The sequence below is a fragment of the Cinclus cinclus genome, chromosome 32, assembly GCF_963662255.1.
Source record: "Cinclus cinclus chromosome 32, bCinCin1.1, whole genome shotgun sequence".
Taxonomy (NCBI): Eukaryota; Metazoa; Chordata; class Aves; order Passeriformes; family Cinclidae; genus Cinclus; species Cinclus cinclus.
In genome coordinates this window covers 1809058-1831566 of record NC_085077.1, presented here as the reverse complement: position 1 = coordinate 1831566, position 22509 = coordinate 1809058, and the positions used below count along the sequence as shown (strand labels likewise).

At 48.8% G+C, this 22509-nt stretch overlaps 1 protein-coding gene across 1 annotated transcript in view; it reads right to left on the bottom strand.

The window, feature by feature from the left end:
• Positions 1 to 20520, bottom strand: part of EVI5L (ecotropic viral integration site 5 like) — a 50836-nt gene extending 30316 nt beyond the window's left edge. The window contains 11 exon segments of the mRNA XM_062511757.1: positions 1702 to 1755; positions 2763 to 2823; positions 3122 to 3219; positions 4564 to 4653; positions 6661 to 6804; positions 9529 to 9654; positions 11129 to 11203; positions 12880 to 13104; positions 15614 to 15803; positions 16900 to 17021; positions 20484 to 20520. Of these exon segments, the coding sequence (XP_062367741.1) occupies positions 1702 to 1755; positions 2763 to 2823; positions 3122 to 3219; positions 4564 to 4653; positions 6661 to 6804; positions 9529 to 9654; positions 11129 to 11203; positions 12880 to 13104; positions 15614 to 15803; positions 16900 to 17018 (1182 nt within the window). The 5' untranslated portion in view covers positions 17019 to 17021; positions 20484 to 20520.
• Positions 20521 to 22509: the final 1989 nt, after the last annotated feature.

The following is a 22509-nucleotide window of genomic DNA, read 5'->3' as shown; positions in this document are numbered from 1 at the left end:
CCCAAATCCCCAAAATTCCCCAAATTCCCCAAATTCCCAAATCCCCAAAAATTCCCAAAATTCCCCAAAACCCCCAAAATCCCCAAAAATTCCCCAAATTCCCAAATCCCAAAAATTCCCAAATCCCCCAAAATTCCCAAAATCCCAAAAATCCCCAAAATTCCCAAATCCCCCAAAATTCTCCCAAATCCCCCAAACCCCTAAAAATTCCAAATTCCCCCAAACCCCCAAAATTCCCAAATCTCCAAATTCCCCAAAATTCCCCAAATTCCCGAGATCCCTGCGGGGCTTTTGGCTGGGAAAGGGAAATTTTGGGGTCAAAAATGGGGAAATTTGGAGGATTTTGGGTTCAAATGGGACAAATTTTAGCTCAAAATTGAATTTTTTTTTTTACTGCAAAAGCAGATTTTGTCCCAAAACGTCAGGAATTTAATCCCAAAATTGGAGGATTTCACCCCAAAATTAAATTTTTTTCCTAAATTTGGAGATTTTGTCCCAAAATCAGAAAATTTCATCTCAAAACTCGAGAATTTTACCCCAAAATTTCAGGAATTTTGGCCTAAAAATGGGGAAATTTCACCTCAAAATTGGAGGATTTTGCCCCAAAATGAGATTTTCTCCCAAAATTTTCAGGATTTTGCCCCAAAATTTGGGGATTTTGCCCCAAAATTGGAGGAATTTTGGCCCCAAATTAAATTTTTTTCCCGAAATTTGGAGATTTTGTCCCAAATTGAGGCAATTTCATCTCAAAATGTGCGGATTTTATCCCTAAATGGGGAAATTATTTCCCAAAATTTGGGGATTTTCTCCCAAAATTTGAGGATTTTTCCCCAAAATTTGGGGATTTTTCTCCCAAATGGGGAAATTTCACCCCAAAATTGGAAGATTTTTGTCCCAAAACGTCAGGAATTTAATCCCAAAATTGGAGGATTTCACCCCAAAATTGGAGATTTTTGTCCCAAAATTGGAGGGATTTGATCCCAAATTTGGTCCCAAATGGGACGATTTCACCCCAAAATGAGGGATTTTTCTCCCCAAATGGTTTTTATCCCAAACTGGGACATTTTGGGGTTTTTGGGGTCCCCCCAGGGTTTTTTTTCCTCGCTTCCCTGCAGGATTTTGGGAATTTTGGGGTTTCTTTTTTTGGGGGGGGGGTTCCATGCAGTGCTTTGGATTTTTGGTTTGGTTTTTTTTTTAAATTTTTTTTGGGGGTTCCAATCAGTATTTTGGTTTTTTTCCAGGGTTTCTTTCTGCGTCCCCTGAAACATTTTGGGGATTTTTTGGGGACGTTTTTGGGGGTTTTGGGTTCCAAGCTGTGTTTGGGATTGTTTTTAGGGTGGTTTTTTGTTTTTTTTTTTTTTTTTGTTTGTTTTTGTTTTGGGTCCCATGCAATATTTTGGGGATTTTTTTGGGGACATTTTTAGGGTTCCAATCAGTATTTCGGGCTTTTTTAGGGTTTCTTTCTGAGCCACCTGCAATATTTTGGGGATTTTTGGGGTTTTATTTCTTGGGGTTCCATGCAGTGCTTTGGGATTTTTTGGGGTCGTTTTGGGGTTTTTTTTTTTTTTAGGGTTCCACGCAGTTTTTTGGGGAATTTTTGGGGTTTCTGGGGGTTCCAGTCAGTATTTGGGTTTTTTTAGGGTCTCTTTCTGGGTGCCATGCAATGTTTTGGGTTTTTGGGGACATTTTAGTGTCCCTCACCTTCTCCAGGGTCTCAATTCGCTGCTTCAGCAAACGATTCTCAGAACGGAGGCGCTGAGGGGACAGAGGGACAGGGGGACAGAGGGACAGAGGGACAGAGGGACAGAGGGGACAGAGGGGACAGAGGGACAGGGGGACAGAGGGGACAGAGGGACAGAGGGACAGGGGGACAGGGGGACAGGGGGACAGAGGGGACAGAGGGGACAGAGGGACAGAGGGGACAGAGGGACAGGGGGACAGGGGGACAGAGGGACAGAGGGACAGAGGGACAGAGGGACAGAGGGGACAGAGGGACAGGGGGACGGGGGACAAGGGGACAGAGGGACAGAGGGGACAGAGGGGACAGAGGGACAGGGGGACAGGGGGACAGGGGGACAGGGGGACAGAGGGGACAGAGGGACAGAGGGGACAGAGGGGACAGAGGGACAGAGGGACAGGGGGACAGGGGGACAGGGGGACAGGGGGACAGAGGGACAGAGGGACAGAGGGGACAGAGGGGACAGTGGGACAGAGGGGACAGAGGGACAGGGGGACAGAGGGGACAGGGGGGACAGAGGGGACAGAGGGGACAGAGGGGACAGAGGGACAGGGGGACAGGGGGACAGAGGGACAGAGGGACAGGGGGACAGAGGGACAGAGGGGACAGAGGGACAGAGGGACAGAGGGGACAGAGGGGACAGAGGTACAGGGGGACAGAGGGACAGGGGGACAGAGGGACAGAGGGACAGAGGGGACAGAGGGGACAGAGGTACAGGGGGACAGAGGGACAGGGGGACAGAGGGACAGAGGGGACAGAGGGGACAGAGGGGACAGAGGTACAGGGGGACAGAGGGACAGAGGGACAGAGGGACAGGGGGGACAGAGAGGGATTAGCCCAGAGAAGGGGGAGGGGATGTCCCCAGATGTCTCAGACCCCGGGGACAGTTGGGGACAGCCTGGGGTGGCTTTGGTGACCCCGGGGTGGCTCAAATGGCCCTGGGATGGCTCAGGATGTCCCCACGATGACCTAAAGTGTCCCCAGGTGTCCCCAATGTCCCCAGGTGTCCGTGGCCAGCTCTCACCTTGATCTCGATCTGCTCCTCCATCTCCTTGCTCTTGAGAGCGGCGTATTCCTTCTCCAGCCTGGGGACAGGGACAGGGTGTGACAGGGACAGGTGACAGTGACACAGTGACGACAACAGCGACAGTGACGGCGACACAGTGACACACAGTGACAGTGACAATGACAGTGACACACAGTGACACAGGTGACACAGGGACAGCGACACAGTGACAGTGACACAGTGACAGTGACACAGGTGACACAGTGACAGTAACACAGGTGACAGTGACACAGTGACACACAGTGACAGTGACACACAGTGACAGGGACACAGTGACCCAGGTGACAGTGACCCAGGTGACAGGAGTGTCCCCTGACCTTTTCATCCTGCGGGGGTTGTACTTCACCTGGCAGGCGCGCAGGATCAGCTTGTCAGGGCAGGAGTCGAACTGGTGAGGGATCACCTTCTGGAAATACTGCAATGGACAGCACCTTGATATCAGAGTGATATCAGAGTGATATCAGAGTGATATCAGAGTGATATCAGAGTGATATCAGAGTGATGGCACCTTGATATCAGAGTGATATCAGAGTGATATCAGAGTGATATCAGAGTGATGGCACATTGATATCACACTGATATCTCATTGATATCACATTGATATCTCATTGATATCACACTGATATCTCATTGATATCACACTGATATTTCATTGATATCTCATTGATATCTCATTGATATCACACTGATATCTCATTGATATCTCAGTGATATCACATTGATATCACACTGATATCACACTGATATCTCATTGATATCACATTGATATCACACTGATATCACACTAATATCTCATTGATATCACACCGATATCTCATTGATATCACACCGATATCTCATTGATATCACACTGATATCACACTGATATCTCATTGATATCACACTGATATCAGAACTGGAAACCTTCTGGAAGTACTGCATGGTTGGGAGGTATTTATATCAAATCAATCTGGAATTCACACCAAAATGGGGGAAATTCACATCAAATCCACCCCAAAATTCTCCCCGTTGACCAAACCCACCCCAAATCCATCCCAATATCACTGCAAATCTATCCCAAATCATCCCAAATCCACCCTAAACCCACCTCAAACCCATCCCAAACCCCAAATTAACCCCAACCCAACCCCAACTCACCCGATACCAACCCAAATCCACCCCAACCCCATCCCAAACCCTAAACCCATTCCCAAATCCACCCCAAACCCCCAAACCCATTCCCAAATCCACCCCAAACCCCCAAACCCATTCCCAAATCCACCCCAAACCCACCCCAAACCCCCAAACCCATTCCCAAATCCACCCCAAACCCCCAAACCCATTCCCAAATCCACCCCAAAACTCCAAACCCATTCCCAAATCCACCCCAAATCCATTCAAACCCACCCCAACCCCATCCCAAACCCCAAATCCATCCCAAACCCAACCCCAGTTCCACTCCTGTCCCCCCCGTCCCCCTGTCCCCCCCTGTCCCTCCCTGTCCCCCCCCGTCCCTCTGTCCCCCCCCCGTCCCTCTGTCCCCCCCGTCCCCCCCCTGTCCCTCTGTCCCCCCCTGTCCCCCCCGTCCCTCTGTCCACCCCGTCCCCCCCGTCCCTCTGTCCCCCCCGTCCCTCTGTCCCCCCCGTCCCTCCCTGTCCCCCCCTGTCCCTCCCTGTCCCTCTGTCCCCCCCCTGTCCCCCCCGTCCCTCTGTCCACCCCGTCCCCCCCCCTTCCCTCTGTCCCCCTCTGTCCCCCCTGCCCCCTCCCTGTCCCCCCATACCTGGGACATCCCCTCCATGTCGAGCTGCACCAGCTCCGCCTGGTTCAGCTGCAGCAGCGCCATCCCCACACGGAACACGATCTCCAGCCCCTACGCGCGGCCAACGCCGACGGTGACCAACGGCACCGCGGGCACCCAACGGCGCCGTTGGCACCCAACGGCACCACGGGCACCCAACGGCACCCAACGGCACCACGGGCACCCAATGACACTGCGGGCGCCCAACGGCACCGCGGGCGCCCAACAGCACCGCGGGCACCCAACGGTGCCATTGGCACCCAACGGCACCCAACAGCACCCAACAGCACCGCGGGCACCCAACGGCACCCAACGGCACCACGGGCACCCAACGGCACCGCGGCCGCCCAACGGCACCACGGGCACCCAACGGCACCACGGGCACCCAACGGCACCGCGGCCACCCAACGGCACCGCGGCCACCCAACGGCACCCAACGGCACCACGGGCACCCAACGGCACCGCGGGCACCCAACGGCACCGCGGGCACCCAACGGCACTGCGGCCACCCAATCACACCATGGGCACCCAACGTCACCGCAGGCACCCAACGGCGCCGCCACCACCATTGGGCCGCGGAAGTCACCATGGCCATCCCATAACCACCCCATGGCCACCTGGGCTCGTCCATGGCATTCCCGGGGGAATGACCATTCCCGGGGCTGCCGTGAGGGATTCGGCCAAACCCAGGCTCTGGAGGATTCGATTCCACCCCGAATTTTGAGGGATTTTTCCCAAACCCAAATTTCTTTTGGGGATTTTTCTTCCCAGCCCAGCCTGGTTTTCAACGGGGTTTTGGGCGTTTCTGATGGATTTCAGGTGTTTTTTGATGGATTTCAGGTGTTTTTTGATGGACTTTGGGTGGTTTTGGATGGATTTTGGGTGATTTTGTTGGATTTTGGGTTTTTTGTGGGTTTTGGGGCGTTTTGTTTGGATTTCGGGTGGTTTTGGAGAGTATTTAATGTTTTTTTGTTGTTTCCTGGGTATTTTTGGGTGTTTTTGGATGGATTTTGGACGTTTTGGATGGATTTTGGGTGTTTTTGGGGTTTTGGGTGTTTTTGGATGGGTTTTGATGGATTTTGGGTGTTTTTGATGGATTTTGAGAGTTTTTGGGGATTTTGGGCATTTTTTGAAGGATTTTGGGTGATTTTGATGGATTTTGGGTGTTTTTTGGGTGTTTCTGATGGATTTTGGGTGTTTTTGGGGTTTTGGGTGTTTTTTTCATGGATTTTGTGTGGATTTTTGGGGTGATTTGGGGTGTTTTTTAGGCATCTTGGGTGTTTTTGGATGTATTTTGGACATTTTGGATGTATTTTGGGTGTTTTAGATGGATTTTTGGCTTTTTTGGGGGGTTTTGGTGTTTTTGAGGGATTTGGGGCATTTTTGAGGGATTTTTGGGCGTTTTTTGGCTGTTTTTTGGGTGTTTTTGAGGGATTTGGGGTGTTTTGGGGTGGATTTTGAGAGCTTTGGGGTGGATTTTGTGAATTTTGGGGTGGATTTCTGCATAATGGGGGAATTTTTAGCATTTTGGGGTGGATTTTGAGCATTTTTGAGGGATTTGGGGAGTTTTGGGGTGGATTTTGTGAGTTTTGGCGTGGATCTTGAGCGTTTTGGGGTGGATTTTGGGCGTTTTGGGAGGGATTTTGGGCGTTTTGGGGTGGATTTGTGCATTTTGGGGTGAATTTGTGCCTTTTGGGGTGGATTTTGGGCGTTTTGGGGTGGATTTTGGGCGTTTTGGGGTGGATTTTGGGCATTTTGGGGGGGATTTGTTCGTTTTGGGGGGGATTTATTCATTTTGAGGTGGATCTTGAGCATTTTGGGGTGGATTTTGTGAGTTTTGGGGTGGATTTCGTGAGTTTTGGGGTGGATTTTGTGAGTTTTGGGGTGGATTTTGGGCGTCTTGGGGTGGATTTTGTTCATTTTGGGGGGGATTTGTTCATTTTGAGGTGGATCTTGAGCGTTTTGGGGTGGATTTTGGGCGTTTTGGGGTGGATTTTGAGCGTTTTGGGGTGGATTTTGGGCGTTTCTGTGTGAGATTGGGCTGTTTTCGGGCGGGTTTTTGGGTGTTTTTTGGGGTACCTCGTACATGAAGATGTCGAAGACGCGCGTGGCCACGGGCAGGGGGAAGGTGGTGAGGAAGAGCGTGAGGAACCAGGACGAGGCGTACATGGAGGTCAGGAAACTCTGCGAGCGGAAATGCACGTTCAGCTCGGGCAGCTGCTCCTGCAGGGAAATATTTGGGATTTGTAGGGGAAATCTGTGGGGGTGGATGGGGGAAGATGGGGGGGTTTATAGGGGAACGTAGAGACGGGGTTTATAGGGGGATATCTATGGGGTTTATAGGGGGATATCCATGGGGTTTATAGGGGAATGTATATGGGGTTTATAGGGGAATATCTATGGGGTTTATAGGGGGATATCTATGGGGTTTATAGGGGGATATCCATGGGGTTTATAGGGGGATATCCATGGGGTTTATAGGGGAATGTATATGGGGTTTATAGGGGAATATCTATGGGGTTTATAGGGGGATATCTATGGGGTTTATAGGGGGATATCCATGGGGTTTATAGGGGGATATCCATGGGGTTTATAGGGGGATATCCATGGGGTTTATAGGGGGATATCCATGGGGTTTATAGGGGGATATCCATGGGGTTTATAGGGGAATGTATATGGGGTTTATAAGGGAATATCTGTGGGGTTTATAGGGGGATATCCATGGGGTTTATAGGGGGATATCCATGGGGTTTATAAGGGGAATGTATATGGGGTTTATAGGGGAATATCTATGGGGTTTATAAGGGAATATCTATGGGGTTTATAAGGGGATATCTATGGGGTTTATAGGGGGATGTATATGGGGTTTATAGGGGGATATCCATGGGGTTTATAGGGGTATATCTATGGGGTTTATAGGGGGATATCTATGGGGTTTATAGGGGGATGTATATGGGGTTTATAGGGGAATATCTATGGGGTTCATAGGGGGATATCTATGGGGTTTATAAGGGAATATCTATGGGGTTTATAGGGGGATATCTATGGGGTTTATAGGGGGATGTATATGGGGTTTATAGAGGGATATCCATGGGGTTTATAGGGGAATGTATATGGGGTTTATAGGGGGATATCTATGGGGTTTATAGGGGAAAATCTCTGGGGTTTATAGGGGGATATCTATGGGGTTTATAGGGGAAAATCTATGGGGTTTATAGGGGGATATCTATGGGGTTTATAGGGGAATATCCATGAGGTTTATAGGGGAAAATCTCTGGGGTTTATAGGGGAAAATCTCTGGGGTTTATAGGGGAATGTATATGGGGTTTATAGGGGAATGTATATGGGGTTTATAGAGGAATGTATATGGGGTTTATAGGGAAATATCTGTGGGGTTTGTAGGGGAATATCTGTGGGGTTTGTAGGGGAATATCTATGGGGTTTGTAGGGGAATATCTATGGGGTTTATAGGGGAATGTGTATGGGGTTTATAGAGGAATGTATATGGGGTTTGTGTGGGAAAATGTTGGGGAAAAATGGGAATTTGGGGGGGAAAACATGGAGGTTTATGGGGGAATATCCATGGGATTTGGGGTGAAATATATGGGGTTTATAGGGGAATATGTGGGGTTTATAGGGGAAATCTATGGGGATTTATGGGGAAATATGTGGGGTTTATAGGGGAAATCTATGGGGATTTATGGGGAAATATGTGGGGTTTATAGGGGAAATGTATGGGATTTGTGGGGGAACCATGTGGGGTTTGTGGGGGGAATGTATGGGGCTTATGAGGGAAAATAGGGGGATTTATAGGTAAAAATATGGGGATTTATGGGGGAACATGGGGATTTGGGGGGGGAATATATGGGGTTTGGGGGGGAGAAAATGTGGGGATTTATGGGGAGAAAGATGGGGATTTATGGGGAAAAAGATGGGGATTTATGGGGTGGGTTTAGGGGGGAAAATGGGAAATTGGCAGTGGGAATAGGGAAAAAAATGGGAATTGGTGGAGGGAAATAGGGGAAAAATATGGGAATTTATGGGGAAAATGGGAATTTATGGGGGGAAAATGAGATTTTTGGCAGAAAAAAATGGGAGTCTGGGGTATGGACATGGGGGACAAAAATGGGAATTTGGGGTCTGTCCCTGTCCCCATGGCAGTCCCCACCCTGTCCCCTCCTCATTCCATCCTTATCCTGTCCCAGTCCCTGTTCCCAACCCGTTCTCCTGTCCCTGTGTCCCCCTGGCTGTGCCCTGTCCCCCACGTCCCTCTGTCCCCATCCCTGTCCCCATGTCCTGTCCCTCTGTCCCCATCCCTGTCCCCATGTCCTGTCCCTCTGTCCCCATGTCCCCACCTGCAGCAGGAACTCGAACTGGTTCCCTGTCCCCTGTCTGTCCCCATGTCTGTCTGTCTGTCCCTGTCTGTCCCCTGTCTGTCTGTCCCTGTCTGTCCCCTGTCTGTCTGTTCGTCCCCTGTCTGTCTGTCTGTCCCCGTCTGTCTGTCTGTCCCTGTCTGTCTGTCCCTGTCTGTCTGTCTGTCCCTGTCCCTCTGTCTGTCCCTGTCTGTCTGTCCCTGTCTATCTGTCCCCTGTCTGTCTTTCTGTCCCTGTCTGTCCCCCTGTCTGTCTGGCTGTCCCTGTCTGTCTGTCTGTCTGGCTGTCCCCCTGTCTGTCTGTCTGTCCCTGTCCCCTGTCTGTATGTCCCTGTCCCCTGTCTGTATGTCCCTGTCCATCTGTCTGTCCCTGTCCGTCTGTCTGTCCCCTGTCTGTCTGTCTGTCCCTGTCCCCCTGTCTGTCTGTCCCTGTCTGTCTGTCTGTCCCGTCTGTCTGTCTGTCCCCTGTCTGTCTGTCTCTGTCTGTCTGTCTCTGTCTGTCTGTCCCCTGTCTGTCTGTCTCTGTCTGTCTCTGTCTGTCTGTCCCTGTCTGTCTGTCTGTCCGTCTGTCCCACCTGCAGCAGGAACTCGAACTGGTAGATGCAGAGCCCCAGCTGGGCCATGCTGGGTTTGAAGAGCTCCCTCAGCCGATACTCCTGCATCAGGCGCACGAAGACGCTGAACGCCTCCTCCTCGGGCATCTGGGGACGGCAATTCCCAAAAAAATAAAAAAAAAATACAGGGAATCGCCAGCGGAATCCCGGAATTCTCGTTGGACTGAGGGGATTCCCAGCAAAATCCCGGAATTCCCATCCAAACCGCAGCAATTCCCACCAAACGCTGAACGCCTCCTCCTCGGGCATCTGGGGATGGGAGGGACGGGAATTCCCAAAAAAAAAAAAATATCGGGAATTGCCATCAGAACCCCGGAATTCCCATCAAAACCCCGGAATTCCCATCAAAACCCCGGAATTCCCGTGGGACTGAGGGAATTCCCAGCAAAATCCTGGAATTCCCATCAAAATCCCAGAATTCCCATGGGACTGAGGGAATTCCCAGCAAAATCCCAGAATTCCCATCAAGTGTTGAACGCCTCCTCCTCGGGCATCTGGGGATGGGAAGGATGGGAATTCCCAAAAAAAAAAAAAAATCGGGAATTGCCATCAGAACCCCGGAATTCCCATGGACTGAGGGAACTCCCAGTAAAATCCCAGAATTCCCACAAAAATCCCAGATATTCCCATGGGACTGAGGGAATTCCCACCAAAATCCCCAAATTCCCATCAAAATCCCGGAATTCCCATTAAAAAAATTCCCGTAATTCCCATGGGATTGAGGGAATGCCCATCAAAATTTCTGAATTCCAAAAAAAAAAAAAAAAAACAATGGGGAATTCCCAAAAAAAACCTGGGAATTCTCATCAAAACCCTGGAATTCTCATCCAAAATCCCAGAATTCCCATGAGACTGACAGAATTCCCATCAAACCCTGTAATTCTGGAAAAAAAAAACAAAACAGGAAGTTCCATCAAAACCATGAGAATTCCCACTGAAAATCCCGTTAATTCCAGTGGAATTGAGGGAATTCCCATAAAAAACTTTGGGAATTCCCATCAAAATCCCAGAATGCTCATCAAAATTTTGGGAATTCCCAAGGGACTGACAGAATTCCCAGCAAAATCCCAGAATTCCCATAAAAACCATTGGGAATTCCCCCTCAAAATTCCCTCGAAAACCCCCAGAATTCCAACAAAAACCTCTGGAATTCCCTGAAAAAAAAAGCCAGAATTCCCCAAAAAAAACCACAAACCCCTGGACTTCCCACAAATCTCCAGTATTCCCAGAAAAATCCCCAGAATTGCAACAAAAAAAAACCTCCTAAAAAAACCCCAAAAAACCCAAACAAAACAGAATTCCAACAAAAAAAAAAAAAAAACAAAATTCCCACAAAAATTCCAATAAAAACCTCTGCATCACCCCCCTCAAAAAAAATCCCAACCTGAATTCCCAAAAAAAACCCCTCTGAGATCCCCCCCCCCAAAAAAAATTCCCATTAAAAAACCCCCAAATTCTCAAAAATCCTCCAAAATTCCCAGAAAAAAAAAAACAAAACCCAGAATTCCCAAAAAAATTCCCAGAAAAGGCCGGAATTCCCAGAAAAGTTCGGAATTCCCACCTGCATGAGGAGCAGTCCCACGATGAAGGCGCTGCCCTGGCAGTACCCGACCTCCCGATCCACCAGGGAATAGGCCTGGAAAAATTCCCAAAATTCCATGGAATTGGAAAAAAATTCCCAAAATTCCATGGAATTGGAAAAATAAAAAAAAAAAAAAAAATCCATGGAACTGGAAAAATCCCAAAATTCCATGGGATTGGAAAAAATGCCCAAATTTAATGGAATTGGAATAATCCCAAAATTCCATGGAATTCGAAAATTCCCAAAATTCCACGGAATTGGAAAGATGAGAGAGAAATCCCCCAAAAAACCCCAATAGAATTGGAGAAATCCCAAAAAATTCCATGGAATTGGAGAAAATCCCAAAATTTAATGGAATTGGAAAAAATGAGAGAAATCCCCCAAAAAAACCACAGGGATTTGGAAAAATCCCCAAAATTCCATGGAATTGGAATAACCCCAAAATTCCATGGAATTGGAAATTAAAAAAAAAAGATTCCATGGAACTGGAAAAATCAAAAAAAATTCCATGAAATTGGAAAAATCCCAAAATTCCATGGAATTGGAAAAAATGCCCAAATTTAATGGAATTGGAATAATCCCAAAATTTCATGGAATTTGAAAATTCCCAAAAATTCCACGGAATTGGAAAAAATGAGAGAGAAATCCCCAAAAAAACCCCGATGGAATTGGAGAAAATCCCAAAATTTAATGGAATTGGAGAAATCCCAAAAAATTCCATGGAATTGGAAAAAATCCCAAAATTAAATGGAATTGGAAAAAATGAGAGAAATCCCCAAAAAAACCCCAGGGATTTGGAAAAATCCCCAGAAATTCCATGGAATTGGAATAACCCCAAAATTCCATGGAATTGGAAAAAATCCCAAAATTTAATGGAATTGGAAAAAAATCCCAAAATTTAATGGAATTGGAAAAAATGAGAGAAATCCCCAAAAAAACCCCAGGGATTTGTAAAAATCCCCAAAATTCCATGGAATTGGAATAACCCCAAAATTCCATGGAATTGGAAATTAAAAAAAAAGATTCCATGGAACTGGAAAAATCAAAAAAAATTCCATGAAATTGGAAAAATCCCAAAATTCCACGGAATTGGAAAAAATGCCCAAATTTAATGGAATTGGAATAATCCCAAAATTTCATGGAATTTGAAAATTCCCAAAAATTCCACGGAATTGGAAAAAATGAGAGAGAAATCCCCAAAAAAACCCCGATGGAATTGAAGAAATCCCAAAAATTTCCATGGATTTGGAGAAATCCCAAAATTCCACGGAACTGGAAAAAATGGGAAAATAAAATTAAAAAAAAAAAAAAATAAATGCATGGATTTGGAAAAATGAGAGAAATCCCAGAAATTCAACTGATTTGGAAAAGGGGGAACAGTACCAAAATCCTGACCCTGTCCCACCCCACGGTGTCCCCGAGGTGTCCCTGAGGTGTCCCCGAGGTGTCCCCAGTGTCACCTTCATGATGTTGAAGAGCACCTCCTGGCCCTGTCCCACCCCGAGGTGTCCCCGAGGTGTCCCCGAGGTGTCCGCGAGGTGTCCCCAATGTCCCCGAGGTGTCCCCAAGGTGTCCCCGAGGTGTCCCAAAGGTGTCCCCAGTGTCCCCAGGGTGTCCCCAGTGTCCCCAGTGTCACCTTCATGACGTTGAAGAGCACCTGCTGGCCCTGTCCCACCCCGAGGTGTCCCCAAGGTGTCCCCGAGGTGTCCCAAAGGTGTCCCCAGTGTCACCTTCATGACGTTGAAGAGCACCTCCTGGCCCAGGCTGTCCTGGCCCTTGAAGAAGTCGTGCTCGGGGTAGGTGCGGGCGATGTCCCTGCGGATCAGGCGCTCGCAGGGCGAGCTCATGCGCAGCAGCTCCGAGTAGCGAGCCTTGAGCGGCAGCTCGGCCGCGCTGCACAGCAGCTGCCACACCACGGCACGGAAATGCTGCGGGATCCCCTTCCGGATCAGCTCCTGGCACCGCGACACGCTGCACGTCACCCTCAGCGGGACCCCAAAGGCATCCGGTGATCCCAAACCAATCCAGAGATCCCAAACGCATCCGGTGATCCCAAACCCATCCAGAGATCCCAAACGCATCCGGTGATCCCAAACACATCCAGAGATCCCAAACGCATCCGGTGATCCCAAACCCATCCAGAGATCCCAAACCAATCCCAGTGATCCCAAACCAATCCAGAGATCCCAAATGCATCCGGTGATCCCAAACCCATCCCGGTGATCCCAAACGCATCCAGAGATCCCAAACCAATCCCAGTGATCCCAAACCAATCCAGAGATCCCAAATGCATCCGGTGATCCCAAACCCATCCCGGTGATCCCAAACGCATCCAGAGATCCCAAACCAATCCCAGTGATCCCAAACCCATCCAGAAATCCCAAACCCATCCAGAGATCCCAAACGCATCCAGAGATCCCAAACACATCCCGGTGATCCCAAACACATCCAGAGATCCCAAACCAATCCAGAGATCCCAAACCCATCCCGGTGATCCCAAACCCATCCAGTGATCCCAAACACATCCCGGTGATCCCAAACACATCCAGAGATCCCAAACACATCCCAGAGACCCCAAACCCATCCAGAGATCCCAAACCCATCCCGGTGATCCCAAACCCATCCAGTGATCCCAAACACATCCCGGTGATCCCAAACCCATCCAGAGATCCCAAACCAATCCCAGTGATCCCAAACCCATCCAGAAATCCCAAACCCATCCAGAGATCCCAAACCCATCCAGAGATCCCAAACACATCCCGGTGATCCCAAACCCATCCCAGGGACCCCAAACACCCAAACCCATCCAACTGTCCTCATCCCATTGATGAAACTCATCCCAAAACACAACAAATTGGACAAACCCATCCCAAAATACAGCAAAATGGACAAATCCATCCCAAAAAGTAAAAAATTGGACAAATCCAGCCCAAAAAAAAATGACCCTACGGGACAAACCCATCCCAAAACACAAAAAGCTGAATAATTCCACCCCAAAACACAACAAAATCGACAAATCCACCCCCCCAAAAAAAACCTTTTGGGACAAATCCATCCTAAAACTCATCCCATTGATGAAAGTCATCCCAAAAAATGACAAACTGACAAATTTCACCCCAAAACACACAAAAATTGGATCAGTTCACCCCTAAACACACAAAAATTGGATCAGTTCACCCCTAAACAAATCCCGTTGAGTCAAACCCATCCCAAAACACAACAAACTGGATAATTCCACCCCAAAACACCACAAAATGGGCAAATCCATCCCAAAAAGCAAAAAAAAAAAAAAGGACAAATCCAGCCCGAAGAAACGACCCTACGGGACAAACCCAACCCAAAACACAGAATAACAGATAGCTCCACCCCAAAACGCAACCAACTGGAGAATTCCAACCCAAAACACGACGAACTGCAGAATTCCAACCCAAATCATGACAAACTGGAGAATTCCAACCCAAAACACGACGAACCGGCCGATTCCAACCCAAAAAACGACAAACTGGAGAATTCCAACCCAAAACACGACGAACTGGAGAATTCCAACCCAAAACACGACGAACTGCAGAATTCCAACCCAAATCATGACAAACTGGAGAATTCCAACCCAAAACACGACGAACTGGAGAATTCCAACCCAAAACACGATGAACCGGCCGATTCCAACCCAAAACACGACAAACTGGAGAATTCCAACCCAAAACACGACGAACTGGAGAATTCCAACCCAAAACACGACGAACCGGCCGATTCCAACCCAAAACACGACAAACTGGAGAATTCCAACCCAAAACACGATGAACTGGAGAATTCCAACCCAAAACACGATGAACCGGCCGATTCCAACCCAAAACACGACAAACTGGAGAATTCCAACCCAAAACACACAAAAAAATTGATAATTTCGCACCAAAACACAAAAAACCGGATCATTCCAACCCAAAGCATGACAAACTGTAGAATTCCAACCCAAAACACGACAAACTGGAGAATTCCAACCCAAAACAAAACGAACTGGCTGATTCCAACCCAAAACATGACAAACTGTAGAATTCCAACCCAAAACACGACAAACTGGAGAATTCCAACCCAAAACACAACGAACGGGCGATTCCAACCCAAAACACGACGAACTGGAGAATTTCAACCCAAAACACAACGAACTGGAGAATTCCAACCCAAAACACGATGAACTGCAGAATTCCAACCCAAAACACGACGAACTGGAGAATTCCAACCCAAAACACGATGAACCGGCCGATTCCAACCCAAAACACGACAAACTGGAGAATTCCAACCCAAAACATGACGAACCGGCCGATTCCAACCCAAAACACAACGAACTGGAGAATTCCAACCCAAAACACGATGAACTGCAGAATTCCAACCCAAAACACGACAAACTGGAGAATTCCAACCCAAAACACGATGAACCGGCCAACCGCAGCCCGAGCGCCAGCAGACCTTGAGCAGCTTCTCCTTCTTCCTCCTCCACTCGTCCCAGTCGCTGACGATGCGGCCCCAGAGGATCCAGGTGTCCTCTTCCAGGTGGCTGAGGTTGGAGGAGGCCGAGGAGCTGGACACCAGCGAGGAGCCGCTGCCGCGGCGCGAGCCGTTCACCGAGCGCAGCGACTTGGAGTCGGCCTCCAGCAGCCTGGGGAGACGGCGGCAGGGCTGGAACCGTGCCCAAGCTCGGCCTAAACCGAGCCTAAACTGCGCTTAAATTAAGGTGGGAGCGAGCCTAAACTGACCCTAAACTGAGCCTAAAACCGTGCCTAAACTGAGCCTAAACTGCGCCTGGAACCGGGTCTAAGATGAGCATAAACTGAGCCAGGAGTGAGCCTTAACCTCGCCTGGAACAGGGCCTAAGATGAGTATAAACTGCACCTGGAACTGGGGCTAAACTGAGCCTAAAACCACGCCTAAACTGAGCCTAAACTGAGCCTGAAACTGAGCCGGGAATGAGCCTAAATCAGGGCATAAACTGAGCCAGGACTGAGGCTAAACTGAGCCTGAACAGAGCGAAGAGTGGCCAGGACTGACCCGGAGAGACTGACCCAAAACCACCCCAAAAATGGAACCATTCCCTGAAAACCACCCCAAACTGGAACCATTCCCCCCAAACTGGAACCATTCCTCCCAAACTGGAACCATTCCCCCCAAACTGGAACCATTCCCCCCAAACTGGAACCATTCCCCCCAAACTGGGACCATTCCCCCCAAACTGGAACCATTCCTCCCAAACTGGAACCATTCCTCCCAAACTGGAACCATTCCTCCCAAACTGGAACCATTCCCCCCAAACTGGAACCATTCCTCCCAAACTGGAACCATTCATCCCAAACTGGAACCATTCCTCCCAAACTGGAACCATTCCTCCCAAACTGGAACCATTCCTCCCAAACTGGAACCATTCCCCCCAAACTGGAACCATTCCCCCCAAACTGGAACCATTCATCCCAAACTGGCACCATTCATCCCAAACTGGAACCATTCCTCCCAAACTGGAACCATTCCTCCCAAACTGGAACCATTCCTCCCAAACTGGCACCATTCATCCCAAACTGGAACCATTCCCCCCAAACTGGAACCATTCCCCCCAAACTGGAACCATTCCTCCCAAACTGGAACCATTCATCCCAAACTGGCACCATTCATCCCAAACTGGAACCATTCATCCCAAACTGGCACCATTCATCCCAAATTGGCACCATTCCCCCCAAATTGGCACCATTCCCCCCAGTCCAGACCGGTTCTGCTCCTCCAGCTTGGCCAGCAGCTCCAGCTCATCGGGGCTCAGCTGCTCGGGCTCTGTGGCCGCGGGACCCGCGGGGCTCCAGCGCTCGGGGCCGGCCATGGCCGGGTGCATCACCTGCAGGGGGGGCTTCGTTAGGTACTGAGCTCATTGGTGCTGAGCGCATCGCCGAAATCCGGAATTCAGGGACCAAAATCCAGAATTTACGGACCAAAATCCGGAATTTACGGACCAAAATCCGGAATTCAGGGAGCAAAATCCGGAATTCAGGGACCAAAATCCGGAATTTACGGACCAAAATCCAGAATTCACGGACCAAAATCCGGAATTTAGGGAGCAAAATCCGGAATTCAGGGAGCAAAATCCGGAATTCAGGGAGCAAAATCCGGAATTCAGGGAGCAAAATCCTGAATTCAGGGAGCAAAATCCTGAATTTAGGCAGCAAAATGCGGAATTGAGGGACCAAAATGTGGAATTCAGGGACCAAAATCCGGAATTTAGGAAGCAAAATCCGGAATTTAGGCAGCAAAATCCGGAATTTAGGAACCAAAACCTGGAATTCAGGGACCAAAATCCGGAATTCAGGGACCAAAATCCTGAATTTAGGGACCAAAATGCAGAATTTAGGGACCAAAATGCGGAATTCAGGGACCAAAATCCGGAATTTAGGGAGCAAAATCCCACTTTTAGGGACCAAAATCCAGAATTTATGGAACAAAATCCTGCACTCCTGCCCCAAAATTTCCCGTTTCAGCCCCAAAATTTCCCATTCTTGCCCCAAAATTTCCCATTTCAGCACCAAAATCCTGAAATTAGGAATTAAAATCCTGATTTTAGGGCCCAAAATTCCTCATTTTGGTACCAGAATTTCCCATTTCCACCCAAAATCCTGCATTTCACCCCCAAAATTTCAGATTTCCACCCAAATTCCTGCTTTTAGGGCCCAAAATTTCCCATTTCAGCCCTAAATCCTGCACTTAACAATTAAAATTCTGCTTTTGGGAACCAAAATCTTGCTTTTAGGGACCAAAATTCCACATTTTGGTACCAAAATTTCCCATTTTAGGGACCACAATCCTGAATTTAGGGAAAAAAATCCTGAATTTCAGCCCAAAATTTCCCATTTCAGCCCAAAATTTCCCATTTCAGCCCCAAGTTCCCACTTTTAGGGACCAAAATTTCCATTTCAGCCCAAAATTCCACATTTAGGAATTAAAATCCTGCTTTTAGGGACCAAAATTTCGTATTTCATCCCCAAAATTCCACATTTTGGTACCAGAATTTTCCATTCCCACCCAAAATCCTTCATTTTATCCCCAAAATTTCACATTCCTCCCCCAAAATTCCACATTTTATCCCCATTTCTCCATTCCCTCTACCCCCTTTTTCTACTTTCTCCCCCTTTTCCCTTTTTTTCCCCATTTTCCCCCTCATTTTTTTGCAGCCATTTCTCAAAACTTTGTGCCTTTTATCCCCGATTTTTGCCCCATCTTGGAATTTTTTAATCCCCATTTTTCCTCCCTCCCAAAAGTTCCTCAAAACAGGAACTCTGCCCCAAATCCAGCAGCGATTTTTGCACTTTCCACAGAACCCCAACCCCCCAAAAAAAGCACCAAAACTCCACTAATTCACCCCAAAATCCCACTTTAAAAAGTAAAAAAATAAAATATAGATCCATCCCCAAATATTCCCGTGGGATGAGGCAGAACTGGGGGAAAAAAGAGAAAGAAATTATAAAAATGGGGTGAAATCCCAGATTTTGTGGACACGGAGGAAAACCAGGTGAGAAATTTCAATCCCACAAATTAAAAAAAAAACAAAATTAAGCAAAAAAAAAAAAAAAAAAAAAAAAAAAAAAAAAAAGTCACCAAACCAAAGCCCCCCCGTTCCAAATTTTGGGATTTTTGGGGAAAATTTTGTATTTTTCTGGCGTGGAGTTGGGTGAAAAAAAAGCCTAAAATTGGGATTTCACATCAAAATTTGGCTTTCCTGGAAGAAAAAAAAAAAGTTAAAAAGGGAAAAATCCCAGCAGGAGGGGGAATTTTGGGGGGAAAATGTGGGAATTGATTAATTGATTGACAGCCCCAAACAGAGCCAAAATCCCAGAATTTCAACCTAAAAAAAAAAGGGGGGGGAAACCCCAAACCCCAAATTTCACCCCAAAATTGGGGGGTCAAGGAGGGGGAAATCACCCCAAAAAAATCAAGATTTGGGGATGGATTTTGGGGGGGGGGGAATTTTTTTTTTTTTTTAATTAAAGATTAGGATGGAAAAGGGAGCTCAGAGAGTTCCAAAATGAGGGGGGGGGGAACCAAAATTGCCCCAAAATTTTGGGGGTCCCGTTTATCCCTTCATGGTAATTATTTCCCAAACTAAAAAAAAAAAGGGAAAACAAAAGAATGGGGGGACTCAAAATCTTCCAAATTTGGGGGTGACAGCTCCAAAATTCACCCCTTAAAACCTTCCCCCAGAGCCTGGGACTCCAAAAACCCCAAAAAACCCTAAAAAAACCCAAAAAAATCCCCAAAAGAGTGGGAGGGGGTAAATCAAAAAAATCCTCACAAAAAGGGGATCAGTCCAGAAAAAAAAAAAAAACAAATTAAATGGCATTTTGACCCAAAAAAAACCCCACAAAATGGGACAGAAACCTCAAAAAAAACCCCTAAAAATGGGAATTTGACCAAAAAAAAAAAACCATAAAAGGGGGGGTCACCCTCCTCCAAAAGAACCCCACAAACTGGGGGGTCAGCCAAAAAAAAAAACCAAACAAAAAATTAGAATTTGACCGAAAAAAACCCATAAAAGGGGGGTCACCCCCCCCCCAAAAGCCCACAAAATGGGGGGGGGAAAACCCCCCAAAAAAACCCTAAAAATGGGATTTTGACCCCAAAGAAAACCCATAAAAGGGGGGTCAGCCCCCCCAAAAAAAACCCCACAAAATGAGGAGTCAGCCCAAACATAACCTAAAAATGGGAGTTTGACCCCCAAAAAAACCACGAATGGGAGTCAGACCAAGACCCCCAAAAAACTCCACAAAGGGGGTTCAGCAGAGAAAAAAAAAAAAAAAAACTAAAAATGAGACTTTCACCCTCAAACTCCACGAAGGGGGGGGTGGGGGGGGGGTCACCCCCCAAAAAAATCCACAGAAGGGCGGTTCAACCGAGGAAAAAAAAAAAAGCTAAAAATGGGGGTTTGAGCCCCAAGAAAACCCCACAAAAGGAGTGTCACCCTCCAAAAAATAAAACCCCACAAAAGGAGTGTCACCCTCCAAAAAATAAAACCCCACAAAAGGAGTGTCACTCCCCCCAAAAGGGGGTCAGCGCAGCAAAAACCTCAGGAATGGGAATGTGACACAAAAAAATCCCCCCAAAGGGAGGGGTGACCCCAGATCCCCTCAGGGCTGTTCCCCCCTCACACTAAAAGGGCGGCAAACCCCACCGGGGGGGGGTCGCCCCCATTTTTCCCCTCAGGGCGGCGAACCCCGCCCCCCTCCCCCCCGTCCATCTCCCTCAGCGCTGAGGGGGAGACCCCGCCATTGTTCAATGACAGCCCCTGCACGGCTCGCCCGGCCCCTCGTACCTGCGCTCCGTGGCCATGGCGACCCCCGGCCGCCTCCTCGGGGGATCTCCGAGCCTTCCTCCCCTCAGCGGCAGCTCCGAGCTCGCCGCCATCGCGGAGCCGGCGCCGCCGCCCCGGCCGGCACTGACTGGAGCGGGAACGCCTCTCGCCCAATCAGAGCTCGAGTTCCGCCTCTGGGCCCGCCCACACGCCGCGTCTCAGCCAATCATGACGGGGAGATGCAGCAGCACGCCCCGCCTGCCGCTCCTATAGTCAGTGGAATTGCGCAATAGAGTCGATGGGCGGGAGGTTTATCCAATGAGAGACAAGGAGATTTTTGGCGCCCACGCCCCCGTGAGAAGCGGTGTGGAAGCGGTGTGGGATGGCAGGTTCAGGTGTGGAGCGGTGAGAAGAGGGGTAGGGACCGACCAATGGCAGGTTGAGGTGAGGATGATTGATGGGTGAAACAGCCAATCAATTGCCGCGTCTCGCTCGGAGTGGCACCTGGCTGACAGGAGAGGACAATAAGCCCCGCCGCTCCACCTGAAGGCTTCGGTGTGATTGACAGGACTTTCAGCCAATGGAAGCACGGGTGCGAGGCGGTGTCCCGCCCTCCTAAATGGATCCGCGACTTTCATTGGTCCATGGTGATGATTGACAGGCGGTTCCTCCTATGGGGCGTCGAGGAGCCGTGTGGGGAAGGGGAGAGGCGCCATTGGAGACCCCCAGGGATGGGGGTGAGAGGTGAGGAGTGACCCGGGGTGGAGTGAGGGGATCCCTCATTCCCTCAGGGATGTGGGAATGGGAATCAGGGGATCCCTGGGGGATTTGGGAATGCCCAAGAGTGGGGTGAGGGGATCCCTCGGGGATCAGGGAATGTCTAGGAATGGTATCGGGGATCCCTCAGGGATCTGGGAATGTCTAGCCATGGGGTGAGGCTATCCCTGAGGGATTTGGGAATGGGAATCAGGGATGGGGTGAGGGGATCCCTCAGGAATCAGGGAATGTCTAGGAATGCTGTCAGGGGATCCCTCAGGCATTTGGGATGGGAATCAGGGATGGGATCAGGGGTGGGATCGGGAATCCCTCAGGGATCGGGGATGGGAATCAGGGATGGGGTGAAGGGGATCCCTCAGGGATCGGGGATGGGAATCAGGGATGGGATCAAGGATGGGATCAGTGGATCCCTCAGGGATCGGGGATGGGAATCAGGGATGGGGTGAAGGGGATCCCTCAGGGATCAGGGATGGGAATCAGGGATGGGATCAAGGATGGGATCAGTGGATCCCTCAGGGATCGGGGATGGGAATCAGGGATGGGGTGAAGGGGATCCCTCAGGGATCAGGGGTGGGAATCAGGGATGGGATCAGGGATGGGATCAGTGGATCCCTCAGGGATCGGGGATGGGAATCAGGGATGGGATCAGGGATGGGATCAGTGGATCCCTGAGGGATCTGGGATGGGAATCAGGGATGGGATCAGGGATGGGATCAGTGGATCCCTCAGGGTTCAGGGATGGGAATCAGGGATGGGATCAGGGATGGGATCAGGGAATCCCTCAGGGATCAGGGATGGGAATCAAGGATGGGATCAGGGAATCCCTCAGGGATCAGGGATGGGATTGGGGATCCCTCAAGGATCTGGGAATGGGATCAGTGGATCCCCGAGGGATCTGGATCTGGGATCTGGATCTGGGATCCAAAATCCCCCAAAATCCCAGTTCCCAAATATCAAAACCCTCAAATTCTCAAATCCCCACAAATCCCACAAATCCGAGCTCGAAAATCCAAGAGTAACTCCAAATATCAGAAAACCAGATCCCAAAATGCCCGAAAGGCCCCAAATCCCCTCCTTTCCAAATACCACGGAACCAAATAAAACCAAAAAAATCTGGAATCCTTGTTCCGAATCCCCGGAATAATCCGGTTGTGAAATCCCCAAATTCCCAAGATCCCAAAATAACCTGGTTTAAAAATTCCAAATTCCAAAATCCCAAATTCTGAAAGATCGAATTCCCAAAAGATCGTAGTCCCAAATTCTGAATGCC